The sequence below is a fragment of the Branchiostoma floridae genome, chromosome 2 (genome assembly GCF_000003815.2).
Source record: "Branchiostoma floridae strain S238N-H82 chromosome 2, Bfl_VNyyK, whole genome shotgun sequence".
Classification (NCBI taxonomy): domain Eukaryota; kingdom Metazoa; phylum Chordata; class Leptocardii; order Amphioxiformes; family Branchiostomatidae; genus Branchiostoma; species Branchiostoma floridae.
This window is the reverse complement of record NC_049980.1, coordinates 21,520,837-21,536,777: the sequence shown is the minus strand read 5'-3', so window position 1 is coordinate 21,536,777 and position 15,941 is coordinate 21,520,837. Positions and strand designations below refer to the sequence as shown.

Sequence of the window (15,941 nt, the reverse complement as noted above, 5' to 3'; positions counted from 1 at the left end):
TGTTCGCACCACATTCTTGATCATTCTTGGAGTGTGAGACAGTTACACGTGCCGGTGCGGTGTGCATTTAATAGCCAAATTATCCATTAAAGATCATTGACCCCATCATTATTGCAAGTTTCTTGTAGTTACTAAGAAGACCAACAGTGCGTTCTGTCTTAAGGCGATAATATCGGTTACGCGCTACCATGACGAAGTCCCCAGTCTCCCTGACCCTGACCGCGGCCACGTGCAGGATCGCCTGGAGACTTGGTGATGACGTCTGTGTGTGGTCAGGTCCCGCGGTGCATGCTGGGACGGACCAGATTTGAACAATGTCCGCCATCTTCGTGTGGTGAAGTGCAAAGGCGCAGCTCAGCGAGGTGCTGTGCGTGCGGCTACAGCAGCCTCATGGCTTCAACGGTAAGCCACACAACACCCTTATGTCTGTCTAGTAAACCCTTTTATATCACACTGTGTATCCTTTCTGTGGCTAAATGTTAAGCCTTCACGACGGGAGAGGAGTTATCTGCAGTGAAGATGGCATCCACCGCACGCCGGGTGTTACAGTGCAGTCTGTTTCTCAACGCGACCACTAGGTTTTAATTCTGAGATATCTGCCAATTCCTTACAATCACTCCAGTTCACAAGAAGTCGGACAGCGTGTTCAGTCTTCGTTTTAGCCAATTTTCATCGTCTGATTCGTGTAAAATCTCAGTGTGTTTTCCGCGCGCCCGAAGCGTTCCAGTCGACGAAGATTCGTAGGCTTGTTGTTTTGACGCCTGTTCGGCGAATCAAACGCTATCCTAAGGCTTGTCCGTACATGTACCGTTGATCTGCTTTTCTCGATCGCCTCCAGTTTGGAAGATTGTTCTTTTCCAGTCACCTCGCCTGTCCCCTCTGCCCTTCTCCACACCCTGTGAACAATTTGACGCGCTAGACGACCACACACATGGGTGTCTAATGTTGTCCAGACAGACCATCTCGTGTTGCACACACAACGTTAATTTGACTGTTTTCGACCAGAAGAAAAGGATAGCACATCTCACACACATCAAGGTCACATTTGTTGTCATCTAACTGAAAAGGGATATCAGCAAATTGTGTTATCGATTTTACTGATGAATAATGTAGTCTAACTACTAAATTCATGTATTAATTCATAAACACTCAACTTTTCCAGACATTTTTAAGTACGGTAACGTTACGTTCATCCTCTTTCAGTAAGCCATATTTTTACCTCCCAGTGTCAAGGCCGATTAGAACAATGCTCTGTATTGTGTGAAATACTAATCCATCGATCCTTGTACTCTAAATGGGTGAACTTTGGTGAAGGACCAAAGCCAAGTTGTGACTTATGTTACAGATCTCAACCACAAAGCTACTGGCATCATCAATTTGATACAGAAACCACTTGTATGTGTTCAATGCATATGCAACCACGCACATACTGCACCGACAAAACTGTAATATGAAAGGATTATCCTGACGGTCTTGTGGAGACAACCGAATATAGTATTTGGACATCCAGTAAAACTGATGTAGCTCGAAACTGACAATTGTACACATGAAGAATGGCATAATTGGAAGATTTAGCCAACTTTCTTGTGAAGCATTACGATAAACATCAAGAACTGTGTGAAGTTGAGCTATTATTTCAATTATACCTTTCTTGATGTTTTCTATTTAGGTAGAAACAAAACAAATAACAGAACAAATTATACAAACTGTTAAACAATAGACATATTTTCAGTTTCTACAGCTGAGAAAAAATGGCCCTTTCACAGTATTGTCATCATTTGCCGAGGTATGGTAAGACTGCTAGTTGGGTGACCAAATCACCTGCACTAGATCTATCCTTGGAGTTGGAGGTAAAAGGTCTAGTAGAAAATGGTGATATCTGGTGGTACAGTATGTGACCCTCCTGTAGATTGTGATCTCATTTCTAGTAATGAATGGGACTCTGCAAGACAAGTGACAGGGAAGTGAGCAACAGAAAAGCCTCAATTGTGTGCATGAAATGTTCACAATGACTTCTTATTCCTGAAAAGATGTGAAGTCAATCGTTAAGAAGAAATATGTTACAAAAGACTTGTAACAGTTGAAGATATTGGCTGTAAGTTAGAACCATCTTATTTACAAGTTGGAATACTGGCTCAGGCATATTTTTTATCTTCTAGAACCGTTTAATGTTATCAGATACTTTACATTTCTTTCAAGAACACTAACTGCAACAACACTAATCTCAAAATGAGCCAAAGGGTCCCAAGCAAAGCTTTCTGACATTGGCTTCTTCATGTGTCTACCTTGTATTCTCCAAGCAGATGTTACAGTAAGGGAGACAGTAGTAGCTGCCTCCCTCTACCTCTGCAACTGGGTGACATTATAACCAAGCCTTTCAAATCTAATGATCCTGACACATTACAACCATCATAACATTTCCTTGTTGAAAAAACAAACAAACTTTATCATAATGACAAAGGCTTTGCTATTTGGCTACCATATGAACACCTCAGCTAAAAAAAAAACACCCATAACCTCTGCCTGGAGAATCTACCATATATAGGATACCTTGTAGCAAGTTTATGGTACTGTACACCCTAGTAGAGAGATAGAGTATAGTGCTGTGCCCACTGCCCAGGATATTGAACGTTGCCATGAGAAATCTATAGGAGGAATGTCAGCAGCTACATGCTAATGGTGTTTTATGGTTGTGCCCTGTGAAAAGGCATTTTTCCTTTCATTCAAGTACTGTCTGGGTCAGGTTGTAAAATCTACAACAACAAAATTGTCTCCTGAACAGAATGAAGTAGTTTTCCATTAGTGCTAATTGTAAGCTAAGTTATTGAAACAGCTTTGAGTGACCGATATCATATGGTCCTATTATACAGAATTTCTAAGAATCCAAATTGCACCACATGAAATAAAGTAGAATGTGAGAAAAAACGTAATTACTAGTACTTCCTTTTTGTTCATAACTAGATGAATTTTTTTTAGCCAAATAAGATAAAATTTTAAAAACAGGCAGAAAAGAGTCAAAGGAATTTACTACATTACAACATTTCTGTTGTATCTATGATGCAACCGTATATGTTCCTAAAGAAATGGAGTTTTGGAGCATTTAAATTTTTCATGAACCCAAATGCTTCAAATTCTTAAATAAGTACTATGACTATGAGTATGTCAAACATTTTTTTGTGTGTTTCTAACATTTGGATGTGAAGAAAATGGTGTATGCTAGTTTACTTTGATGTCTTTACACGCACGGCATAAACCTACAAAAATACTAGTAATACATACATACTTACATCATCGACCCGAGGTTGGGACCAGCCTAGTAGTAGTAGTACATATTTCACTACATAGATTAGAGCCCTATCTAACACGATATTTGGGTGCACTGGTGCACCCACAGAAAAGAATTGGGTGCACATACACCTGGTATTTTGAGCCCTGAAAAATTGTACTGAAATCTGTGTTAACATTCTGCCTCCACTCACAGTGTGTGCAGGTTAACTTGGAGCTGGGACATAGGGCTACCTACCGTAAGAAGCCCACACCTGAAGGTTTCACCCACGACTGGAGTGTGTTTGTTCGAGGCCCGGAAGGTAACAACGCAGCACACTTCATCGACAAGGTAGTCTTTCACCTGCACGAGAGCTTCCCTAAGCCAAAGCGAGGTACACGTTTTTTCATTGTAGATCCTTATGACTTGATTTTATAGAAAAATTGTAGAGTACAGAGGTATTGATTGAGTGATTTATATCTTATAAGTGTAAACAATGTCATTTTCTGGAAAATTTGGGTAAGTCCCAATTCTTTTAATTGTCAAGTTTAATTTTGATTAATGATGATATTTTTACTCAACAGAAGGCTTGTGAGGTACAGATGTTTATGATAAACAGCCAGCATCTAATGAAATAACAAATCAGAAACATTGATTGATTGATTGATTGATTTAATGTTGGTTAAGAATTCCCCTTTTCCCTGTTCGTTGCAGCTGTGAAGGAACCCCCATATGAAGTATCAGAGTCAGGATATGCTGGCTTCCTTCTGCCTATTGATGTATACTTCAAGAATAAGGAAGAGCCTAGAAAGGTATTCATGATCACTGAATAGTGATTCTAACGCACATAGCATTAAAAACAACTAAACTCACGACATATTCAAGGTTCTGTTAAAGGCATTCTGCTTAACTAGTTCCGACATCATCCTGTGAAATGGAAGTGATCATAGAATTATGTTACATCAATCAATGTATCATCAGGTGACTTCTGTTCGTCCAATTGTTTGTGGCATATGCAGAACACAGAAAATAAATCATAGAAAGTATTCTCTTTTGTGAAAGGTATTTCAAAAGCCTAAAACGTTTTAAAAACTTTTGACAATGTTTAGATTAGCACAATATTTTGTACAGAATAGAATGTCTGTCGCTGTAGCATGCATTATATTTTTTTTTACCATTTCGCACATCAAGTAAAAGAAATGGTTTGCTATCATGCTCATCTACCAATAGATCACTAAAGTACAACCCTCAAGTTTTTCTTACATCTTGCAGCTCCATTTTCAATATGACTTGTTCCTGTACACGGACATGCCTGTCAACAACATCCGCCCAGAGAGACTCACCTTCAACAACCCCTCTGAAGAGTTTCGAAGGAGACTTATCAAAGGAGGGGGGGTAAGTTTCACCTACCTAGACATTCATTATTCAAGATGATTTCCCATGCTTGTTGGCTGTCTTATGTAAAAGCTTTTCAAAAGTAACATATGGAAATTAAACACATTCTATACACATGAGTTGTGTTAGATGATGAATGAATACAATGTTTTCTACATGACAACTGCTTGATTAAATGGTGATGCGTTGATTTATGTTCAGGTTGCAGTTTTCCCAGAAGATAGCGGTAAGATGGTGTCCCCGGCACTAACTGGTCCTCCTGCACAGCCTCTTCACAGACAGCACCCAGCCAAGGTTAGCACACTTCAAAAATTCAACACAACTGATCTGTTATATACACGAAAGTACATTTTGCTATGATATCAAAGCCAAACGATCTGAAATTCAATATTGATTGGCTTTAACATGGGATGGAAATACAGGTGATTTTGAATGGGGGGGGGGGGGGGGGTCAAGCATCACATTTTTTAATTGGGAAAGCTTTAGAACAATTCATTTTTGCCCATGAAAAAAAATCCATTTTTTATGAAAAAATGCATTTTTGGAAGGATTGATTTAGGAACTGCCTTTTTTGCATTGGACTATATTTCATGTCAGTGCAACATTGCACAAACGTTATATTTTTAAAAGAAAGGCAAATGGTGAGCTGCTGAGAGAAAATTAATGGTGATGTATACCAGAAGCTGGTGATGTGTGTCTAAAATGATCCCATGGTAGGCTTTTTTCTAATGGGTATCTGTATTTATATCCTTCCTTGTATATATAACATACCATTTTACAAAAGGGAGGATCTTGTGCCCACTGTCAACTGCTTTAGCTTCTACCTTTTTTGTTCATTAGGATAAAGGGAAAATACCCAAGTCTTCTAGTACTTCCAGTTCTAAAGATGGGAAAACAGTTTCGAAAGAAGCTAAAGGCCCAAAGGAAGGGAAGACTGCATCTAAAGAACCAAAGTTCTCTACAAAGGAGGTTAAAACTGTATCTAAGGAGGAGAAACCTTCAGGGAAAGATGTCAAGCCTGCTCCAAGGGCATCTGTGCTGCAGGAGGCTCCCCTTTTTCCGGACACTCCCTCTGTGAAAGAAGGAAAGGCTTCTCAATTAAAGAAAGAAGGAAAAGTATCCAGCAAAAGGCCAAGTGAGTCTTCAGCTGGTGATTCAATTAAAAAGAAAACAAAGAAAAGTAGCTCTGCTGGGGAGGCAGCTCAAAAAAGAGACAAAGCAAAACCTTCCAAGGCAAAAGTGGAAGGAGACTCTAAGCCAAAGGTTAAGGTTGAACCCAGCAGAAGCCAGCCCATGGCTGTGGTGAAACCTCAGACTATTGCCAAGAAGGAACTCCCCACATTTGCCAGCCAGCTGAGCGAGGATGAGGAGGATGAGAGCATGGAGGGGGAGGATGGTGACACGGGGAACCCCAGCCCCACATCCAGCTTTTCATCCCTCCCCACCGGTGGAGCCGGGGGCGCTCTCAACTCACTCATGGCTGAGCTCGGTGACCAGGAGAACGACGATGACGATGATGATAATGAGGACTACAGTATTGGAACATCACCACCATTCCAGAGCCAGCCAGAGACTGCCTCCCAACAGCCGCTGCTGCAGAGTGATGGTGAGAGTGCAGGCAGCAATGCCTCCATTAAAGATGTGAAAATTAACACTTCTCCTTCCAAACAGAAGACAAAGAGTAAACCGAAAGGAGACCGAAGGCACAAGATGTCTAACGGCCAGCCAAACAATGAGTATCTGAACGAGCTGTTAGAGCTGCATCAGCGCATTGTGACTCTGAAGGATCGCCAACATCTGCAGAGAATAGTAAACCTCATTGAGGAAACAGGACACTTCAATGTGACCAAGACTACATTTGACTTTGACCTTTGTAGACTTGACAAGGTTACAGTCAGAAAGCTCCAGAGCTGTCTAGATGGTTTATGAGCAGGTTGGTTCTGTCTGACTGTACAGTATGAAGACCAAACTTAAAAGGACAGTGGAAATGGCCACTCTGTTAGGGCCTTATGCAGTATGAGGTTATTTATGTTGTCTCCGTGTGGCTCCAAGTCACAGAGGTTTTAAGGCTCTGCTGAAGTATGGCAGGTGCCAGGACTATTTATACTCTTAAACGTAGTGTGATTGTATGTTTTAGTGATATTAACAACTAAAGGGCCCTGCCTTTGTACAGATACTGTCAGTTGTCAAGCAACATTGGTGGGCACAGTGCATGTATCCATGTACAACTTGAATACTATCCCTCAATACAGGTCACATTAGGTAGCCTTAGGAAGGGACCATTGAGGAAAATATTCTGACAGATTCTGGAGAGAAATAAGCTCATTCAAATAACTATTGACTGGATCACAAGATAAACAATGACTTGAACTCGGCTCTCTTTAAGTTTTAACTATTGCAGCTTGTTTTAGTGTACAGAGATCTTGACCTGGTATTTTCATGTAAAGGGCAGCTGTAGGCCACTCTGTTACACAATACACAAAGGAGTAACCCCAGACTTTCTTAGGAAAACAGGTCAAGCTATATGCAGGAATGTTTATTCTCATACATGTATGTCCCCGGGAAGTAAACTTGTGCTAGTCCATGCCCACAGCTATGCTGGAAATGTCCAGCAGCATTCTCAGCTCAGTGCAGCCATCTGAAATGGCTGTTAGACATTCTCTCTTATAGTTACACCAGACTACAATCTCGTTGAGCTAAAAGCACCTCATGTGTAAAGACCCATATAGCACTAATCAACAGTAAACTGTTCGGATAGCTATCTCTCTCACGATGGTACTATAAGAATAAGCGTCTGTTGTATATTTGGGTCTGAGATTACCAACAATCATGTGTGAAAAGAACAAAACAACCATTACAAATAAACTTTATCATGAACATGCCAACTTTCGATAAGTGTGAGGAGGGGTGGAAAGATCATATGCTGAAATAGATACTGCAAAGATGTATGGTTTATAGGTCAGTCACACAATGTTTTAAAGGACATTTTGGTTATATATCAAGAAGGTTTTAGTTGGACAGTTCAGACATAAGTTAGATTGTGCTATGGAGAATCTAGCTGGCCATGACTTGGTGATTGTTGCTTTAAAATGGGACTATGCTTACACATGTAGGTACATTTGTATGCTTTGGGACTATGATGAGCTGATTTTTAAACATTTCCCCTGTAGACAAGGGTTATTGTGTTGCTATGTGTTAGGCAGCATCAAAGTTTTTGTTTTTTCATTAATCTGCAGTCTAGTGGTGGACTTTTCTAGGGAAAGTATCCGGAAGAACTTGGTTTGTATGAGCACTCTAGCAAGCAGAAGAGCACAAAACAAGATGTGGAAGTTTTAGCTAGATGACCAATGTAGTAGACCTGCTTTGTCACCTGTTCCTACCTACATTTCTCTACTCACCTTTGTAGTTAGCACAACACTGCCACTGGAATTCCAGAATTGCTTAGTCAGTCACAGTAGACAGGAAAGTAGCTGGCCTGTTAAGAAAGTTTTCTTTTCCATAATTTTGACTAGGTTTTGTTAAGCATGGGCACTAGAAACTGGAGCTGATCATAGGAATATGGATGTGCGCAGAAGAGTAGACACTGGCTCTGAGTCCAGGTAACAGTGATTACTGTTGTATTCATACTGCTGATTTGTTTTGTACACCTTATACAGGTCATGTGTGACATGTAGGGTGTATGTACTTGTATATGAAGAGATAACTGCAGCTGAGAAGTGTGTAGCAAAGGTGTTTTGTGAAAAACAGAGCCACAGAGAAACCTCCAGTCAAATTGGCTGCATGATGTCACACATATTCATCACTGCTTTTCTGAGATTATGACAACTTTTTAGACAGGTGGGTCCAGTCTGTATGATTTCCAATGCCACGTGCTAAATGCATAATGTAATTATATTGCATTTGCTCTGGCTGGCAAATGTTATTGCTTAGAGAAGCCATGCCTGCACATATTACTATCGTATCTGTGATACATTGACACAAAAAGAGCTCAGGAGAAATTATTAATTTACCTAGTTTGTCCGTTTTTTTCTCTCCAAACTTATCTGTCTAACATAGAAAGTGATTGTAAAGATATCAGAATGTTGCAATATGTTTTCTCCCTAGTGTAACTTGTAACAAAAGAACATCACAAATGGCATTGTGATGAAGAAGTGAAAAGACTTATACATGCATGTCAATTCCTTCAGTTGCAAACTATTTCATGTTGTACAATACCAACATAGAACACTTTTGTTGAAACATTCTGTTCCCCAGCATGTTGTTAGACAAATAAAAACATTTGGTTCACAATGTGGTGGACTTGGGATCTTGTTTAATCTTGCCATTACTGCCTAACCTAAAACCATGACCCAAAGTCAATACACTATCCTTGCATGGAGAATGTTAAGTGGCCATGGCACAGCATGATGTGTGAGTATGAATGTCTGTCTGTCTGCTTGTGTGTCCCTCGATTGAATGTTAATGCAGAAAATCAAATACAAGTAAACACAAGTAAAAAGTCCATTTGTCCAATTACACACATTTAATTCAGAAGTGTACACTCTGGCATACCAGTTGTTGAAAAAATTCAACTTATGAGAGTTCAACCCCAGCCTACACCAGTTGAATTTCTTGATATTCAGACCAGTCTGGTATGTTCATAACACTCAACATCAGCAGTTACAGAGCTTCATCAGTTTTCCATTGGTCTTAACTAATACTTCATCGAAAAACAGCCTGAAATGAAGCAATTGAACTGGTGTGGTGTGGGGAACGTTTGGTTTAAAGAATTAATTGTTCCTATCGCAAGGACAGTCCAAATCCACTCACTGCTCAAAGGTAGTTCAAAACTTATCAATCAAGAGACTGAAACTTTCAAAACCTGAAATCCACGGATGAAACACAAAATCAGAACATGACAGCAATCACAAATTCTATCACAAAGCTAATGGGGCCTTCACCAGCCACTCATTTCCTCGCACCAGTTGGGTCTGTCTTCCCAATGGTCTGTCCAACAAACTGGCCATGTCTTATTACACATTCACATTTGTAGTTCTGTTGTACTACCAGCTGGTTCTGTCTTTATGCCAGCTTGTCCTACCCTGGGATGGAACACAGGTTAAGACAAATCAGAGAGAAGGTTTCAGTAATAACCCTTTCAATATTTCCTTGTAAACCATTATATCATCTGTGTCTTCTACCTCCCATAGCGTGCAAATGTTGGCAATAGTCCCAATAACTGACAAACCACCAGAGCAGATCAGTTAGGTATAAAAGTGGTGTCCCATACTCTATGTTTACAAATTGGGAACATTATTGCTTCTTTATGGCTTCTTCTAGTCTCCTAATCTACTTTGACACATGATTATCAAGTCTCAATGGAGTAAAAGGCTAACTTTACTGGAACACAAAAATATAAATTTTTTTTCTACTCAAAGAGACTAGACCAGCTAACTCCAAGAAGATGTCAGATCAAAAAATCAACTGTTTTGTTTTGACTATGTCATTAACATGATGTATGTTTATGAGATTGAAGTGGTCACATTTATGGTAGGTAAGCTGCTGCCTCCTTGAATGAGATTTTTCTGAGGAAACATTTTTCTACATTCTGATTATCATTAAACCTATTGAAACATTTGTAAATAGTTTCATCAGGTTTTTGAAATACTCCCATAGTAAAGTTCTTCTAACACAACCAAAAAGTACTCACTTCCAACGATTCGGTGTCTATCAGACACCATCATCAGGGTAGAATGGCTGGATCTACTTCTCACTGCTACTTATACTAAGTTATAGCAACCACCTACATCGGCTATAAGTAGCAGTGAGAAGTAGATCCACGATAGACACCGAAATGTTGGGAGTACTTTTTGGTCGTGTTAGAAAAACTTTACTATATGACAGTTGAACCATTGTTGTCTCCAGATATGAATTCAGATAAATACACATTGCTCAGATAATTGAAAAGTCGTATTCAGTGATCTTAATTTGCAAAACATTGTCATCACCAGTGTTAAAAGACCTACAAAACTAACACAGATGTAAGTTCCAATGGATAGATTGGGCAACAGTCACCCAGTTACCTAACTTCACTTTGATGTTTCCATTGTTTTTGCTGAGCCTGTCAGCTATTACTGTTAAGTGGCATATGCAACCAATAGTAAGTTCAACAAGTCTGACAATTTCAGGCTTAGCGTTCAGTTTAACTGTTTTTACAATATTTACACAAGGTGGTACAACATTGTGAAGTCAACAGCACTTTCTTGTAAGTACATACACACACTACTCGTACCCTTCATGGTGTATTTGACTTATTAACCTATAAGATCAGAATTCCCATATAATACTTTTTAACATTCTCATGGAAATGCTTTTACCTACAAGTTGTAGAAATATATATCTATAGCCAGCACTGCATAGAATAAGACATTTACATCATATCTCAACTGTCAAATAAATATCAACTCCAAGTTCAGCTTTGTACAATATCTACATCCTTATGAGTTACCTTCAAACCAATCAATTATAACTTTTGTGGAGATTTCTCCTCCATTCACAGGAGGACAAACATAATTGTTACATCCTTTTTGACTTAGCAGCACAGTCTTGATAAAAATTATAACTTACCATGGTAGCAGTTTTTTACCACACCATTCAATTCTGATGAAAGCCATATCTATGATATCACACAAGAAAAGTATCCCAAAGAAAGTCCATGTACGTGATGTATTTAGTCTATTTACATGAACAACATCAATATAATGTTATATGTACATTCAACTGAATGGAAAATACTTCACAGCATTTGAATTTGTAGCAAAACTGTAGTTCCACATCTCATGAATAAGATGTCTTTACAATACGATGTAGTATAATGTAGTCCCCATGACATTTTCTGGCTTGTTTGTTGTCATGGACAGTATTGACATGCAACAGAATAGTCCCTACTTGAACAGCTGTGAGACTGACATGCAGAGATTGTTCTTTCCTTCCTAGCACAGCAAGACAACTTCTGTGAGTTTCCAGTATCTGATTTAAAAGGGTAAGAGGTCGTAGGCCTTCAGGCTGCACAGGACGATGAAGACGACCCAGAAGGAGAACATCAGCAGTGCACTGATCCACTTGGGCACTTTCTTTCCTCCCAGCTCGCCTCCAAAACACTGTACAGGATACAAAATATTACCCTACTGTTACATAGAGTTTTTAGAAATTGTGCGAATATTTCTTGTGATCCTCTATGTAAGACTGGCCCAATTCAAATGTCCATATTGTTTAAGGTTTTAAAAAAATCATAAACATCATGAATCCAAACAATAGACAAAGGGTTAAAAAAATCCAAGAGTATGTTCTCACATTGCTTCAACACGGATGCACATGTTAAGTAAACATATAAACTTGCAGCTTTGAGGGCACATAGAATGCTTCGGTGTGAGAAGGGATTCCAGCTATTAAGTCATGATTTCAGCAAACTCATTTTAGAATGCTAGTGGAATGCATGGTTTGTATATGTACAACCTCTCACCTTTCTCCTTACGAACAACATCAACAGACACAAAGATCCAACAGCCAGGAAGGTGAAAACTGCAAAGCGTAGATTTCCAGGCAGCACCCTGTACTGTGTGCCGTTGATCAGGTGGTACATGGTGGAGATGACCCATGGCAGACCCAGACCCAGGAACACGTTCACACTGTTACTGCCTGCAGTCAACACAAACATACATGTAGCTCAACTACAAGGCAAGTATGTTGCAGTTCTTTACACCCCCCACACTTAGACATTAGTGTAACATTTTAATGCAGTGTAGTTAAGGTTATCATGTCAATCAATCAAGTAGGAAATGACTGGAATTTAATTGAAAGTTTTTTTTTCCAAATGATGACAAGGTAGGAACTTGAACAAGATTGCTGTCAAAATGACAAATTGCTTGCTAACCAGTATCTTTGAAGAAAGGTCCTTTTTTTCACACATTGCTGTCGATGATTGTTGGAAAAGGACTGATAAATTTGACTCTTTACCTGTAACATTCCCAATAGCAGCGTCTGCATGGACATCATGTATAGCGACTGTGCGACTGGCAAACGTGTCCGGCACACTGGTGCCCAGTGCGATGATGGTGATGCCTGTCACACTGGTCCGTACTCCAAACACACAGCCCAGCAGGTGCCCAAGCTACAGGTCAGGACGAATATGCATTTATTTATTATTCTTCAACAATGCAAGAAGCAAAAATGAGACACCTACTAAAACGTGGGGAAATTTTATGACTTACAGAGAGAGCAGATATAATTTTCCAATATTTTTTTATTGTCTCCATATCTTGTTGGTGTCAGCAGGCATTCATGTGGTGTGGACAGTATGTATTGAAAGCAGATTATTCTAAATTATTGTCAGTGTTGTAATCTTTTTTCTCTATCAACTAATGCTTGTTAAGAATAGTCTAATCCAAAAGTGCATGTTTGTGCAGTGTAGGAAATGCAGGGCTCCCTGTCAGTGTAATGTTCACAACTAGAGTATACATGTAGGTACCACTGGTATTACAAAGTAGTGCGTGTACCCGAGACAAATGAAGCAACTACAGCTTGTAACTAAAAAAAAACTTCAAATTATCATGGAAGCTCATCTATGTTGGAATTGATTATACTGTTACAGTAGTACAATGCTAAGTTGCAGTGGTCATTTAAAATTCTGTCTGTGTAAACCTTTGTGTCAAAAGAAAGTTAAGCATTATATGAAAAACTTCACTCTTAGTAGGATCTTTGCAGTAACTATCCAACACTAACTCCATACCGTTTCAATAAAAGCTGTCAGCATGGTGATGAAGCCCAGGGACATTACAAAAGCTGGCCAGCCTCCCAACATAGATCTGTTAAGATGGTGACAAAAGATTACTTAAAATCAATGAATGATATCCATAAGATTTCTTTATACATGTATCAGCTCCTTTCAATGTCTAATGACTCAGACAATGAAATAAGTCCAATTACATGTAGTAATCGAAAATTATGCTATACCAGTACAAAATAACAAATTTTACTACCGGTAGCGTCTTCCAATTTTCTTTGGATTGCTTTGCTTTTGAATCTGAAGTTCACATTTTACCCACCTTGGAGGAATGAATGCGAAGAGGACCTTCCAGAAGAAGGTGACAAAGTGCATGATGAGCTGTCCCACTGAGGGAGGAATCTTCTTTCCATCTTCATCCTCCTCACTCTCCAAGCACATCGCACTGCAACATCAGCACAGTAAGGCCTTTCAGTCCATACATGTATGTGTGTTAAACATTCTTGCTTGCAAACCAAAAGTTGTACATGTAGTCCCTTATGGCATGCTGTAGCTCACTCAATAAGCAATGCCAGGTCGGATGACTGTTTGGTAATGTTGATAATGTTATTTGAATTTAATTTCATATTAAGTAACGTACCTTCTGAACTGTCCACCCCATGATGTGTCCTCTTCCTCTGTATCACCCATGGGTACAACATTGGCAACTCTTTCTGCCAGCTCATCTACAGGTAGAAAGTACATTTTTTTATTCAATGTTCTTATGCAATTAAGTCAAGAGCAATTTTGATCTGAAAAGCTTACTTAAAAAACAACTTTGTCAGCTGTACATAAGATTGAAGTGAAAATCTCCTTCACTTTTAACTTAGCCTGATTTTCCACGCGCACACTGCAACCCAATCAAACTTTAGAGATTCACGCAAAGTAAAATCACACACTTTAGTACAAACATTTTAAAGATATTAGAAGAAATGGTGATCTTTTTTATCTTTTAGTCGGAAATTGAAAGCACATGTTGGGCAAATTTGAATGGTGTGAAGTCAACATTATATATCTATCAGTACCATGTACAAATGTATAGTCATGCATAGTGGACAAGTTCAAATATCTTTTTGTATTTCAAAATTCATATTTCATAGCCAAAAAGAATAGCCAAGTACAAAATGTAGTTGATTAATCCCAGAATAGACATTAGTCATTCTACAGTAATGTAGTATAGGCTAGAGGCCTACAGCAATCAGAGAAAGTACTGGTACTTTGTGCAGTTATAATTAGTAAGGAAGTGCATTAGCATCTTACAAGTAGAAGAATGTGTGTATGCTTAACAAAACTTGCCTTCCTCCTCTGTTAGGTAGATGACACATGCAAGTAACAAAGCCAAGAATGACACAATGTTAGTAAACATGCAACAAACATGCTACGGTTAATAAAGTTACGGTTAGTTTACACTCTGTAGTGTTAAAGCCTAGTGAAGGATAGTAGTGATTTATTTTAACAAAAAAGACCTGGAAAGGAACAGTATAATCTGAAGTGCAATGGCTATGACTTGACTATCTGCAGTTCAGTGGTTAGGTGATAGGTGGGGTGAGTGTAACTAAAGTACTCAAATCAAGGAGCTTTTATGTTATAAAGCTCCTTGCTCAAAAAATGTAAAATTATAATTACAGTAGTTGTAAATAAGAATTATTTCTTACATATAGAGATAAGTGGAATCAAAATCATTCAATATAAGTTATGCTAATTAGGGCAACATTTGTGAAATGATGAGAAAATAATTATTCTGCTGCTTCTGGGACTTGTTTCACTTTTGAATCAATTGTCATGGAATATGTCAAAGAATTGTCACCCAGCAATCAATGTCCCCAGGGGAAAGCCCAGGAAAGCTCCTTACCTTTACAGAGGAAGCCAACCGCAGCTCCTGGCTCTCCTATCTTCGAACCCAGGCTGGGATTTCTCAGCAAGATCACAAAATTTCTGTGACCCTGGGAAGAGAAGAGAAACATGATATGCCTTATTGATTATAACGCTAGTTCACCTTTATCCGCCGAGTGACATTTATCCGTTGTCTTTAAAGACAGCACATTTAGGAGTATCAAATCTGCGGAATGTGGTTTCAAATTTGCAATATTTTCAAAATGTTCCGATTTGAAAGCACCGTCCGTTGACTTCATATCCTTAAATACGCTTTTTTTTACAAACAACGGATATAGGATACCATCGGATAAAGGTGAACCACCGTTACCAACACTTATGGTTATGACATAGAACCATGACAACAAGGAACATAGGATCATGACAACAAGGGAAGCAAATGGTTTTGTGCATCTTTACATGTGCATTAATTTATTGGTTAATTTCTTTTAATGAATGTCTTGTTTTAGACTTATACAATGAAGTATGGTAAATAGTGGTTATTAGGTATAACAAACAACCTCCCTCTATGTCTATGTCTACGAGGCATTCAATGATGAGTTTAACACATCTACAGGCTTGAAGCCTACAAAAAATTGATCATAGCTG

At 38.9% G+C, this 15,941-nt stretch overlaps 2 protein-coding genes across 12 annotated transcripts in view; one reads left to right on the top strand and one right to left on the bottom strand.

The window, feature by feature from the left end:
• The first annotated feature begins 222 nt into the window (after nt 1-222).
• LOC118410650 (protein AF-9-like) lies at nt 223-8,950 on the top strand. Its single transcript, XM_035812453.1, has 6 exons — nt 223-402; nt 3,482-3,659; nt 3,980-4,077; nt 4,538-4,660; nt 4,862-4,954; nt 5,501-8,950. The coding sequence occupies exons 1-6, from the start codon at nt 256-258 to the stop codon at nt 6,587-6,589; spliced, it is 1,728 nt and encodes a 575-aa protein (XP_035668346.1). The 5' UTR covers nt 223-255; the 3' UTR covers nt 6,590-8,950.
• A 209-nt stretch (nt 8,951-9,159) lies between these two features.
• Nucleotides 9,160-15,941, bottom strand: part of LOC118410649 (sodium/calcium exchanger 3-like) — a 30,861-nt gene continuing 24,079 nt past the window's right edge. For 10 of the 11 annotated variants that reach the window (XM_035812442.1, XM_035812441.1, XM_035812444.1 and 7 more), the window contains 8 exons: nt 15,313-15,403; nt 14,757-14,765; nt 14,062-14,146; nt 13,744-13,866; nt 13,428-13,503; nt 12,656-12,809; nt 12,162-12,337; nt 9,160-11,799 (listed from right to left, as the gene is read on the bottom strand). In XM_035812442.1, coding sequence (XP_035668335.1) covers nt 11,674-11,799; nt 12,162-12,337; nt 12,656-12,809; nt 13,428-13,503; nt 13,744-13,866; nt 14,062-14,146; nt 14,757-14,765; nt 15,313-15,403 — 840 coding nt within the window. In that variant the 3' untranslated portion in view covers nt 9,160-11,673. The remainder of the gene's footprint in view (nt 11,800-12,161; nt 12,338-12,655; nt 12,810-13,427; nt 13,504-13,743; nt 13,867-14,061; nt 14,147-14,756; nt 14,766-15,312; nt 15,404-15,941) is intronic. The other variant, XM_035812443.1, reaches the window with a different exon arrangement.

What these genes read in the sequence shown, in the direction of transcription:
- LOC118410650 (XM_035812453.1), top strand. Translation starts at nt 256, where the DNA reads ATGACGTCTGTGTGTGGTCAGGTCCCGCGGTGCATGCTGGGACGGACC. An exon ending in GCAGCCTCATGGCTTCAACG is followed by an intron (nt 403 to 3,481) that starts GTAAGCCACACA and finishes CTCCACTCACAG; the next exon opens with TGTGTGCAGGTTAACTTGGA. An exon ending in CTTCCCTAAGCCAAAGCGAG is followed by an intron (nt 3,660 to 3,979) that starts GTACACGTTTTT and finishes TGTTCGTTGCAG; the next exon opens with CTGTGAAGGAACCCCCATAT.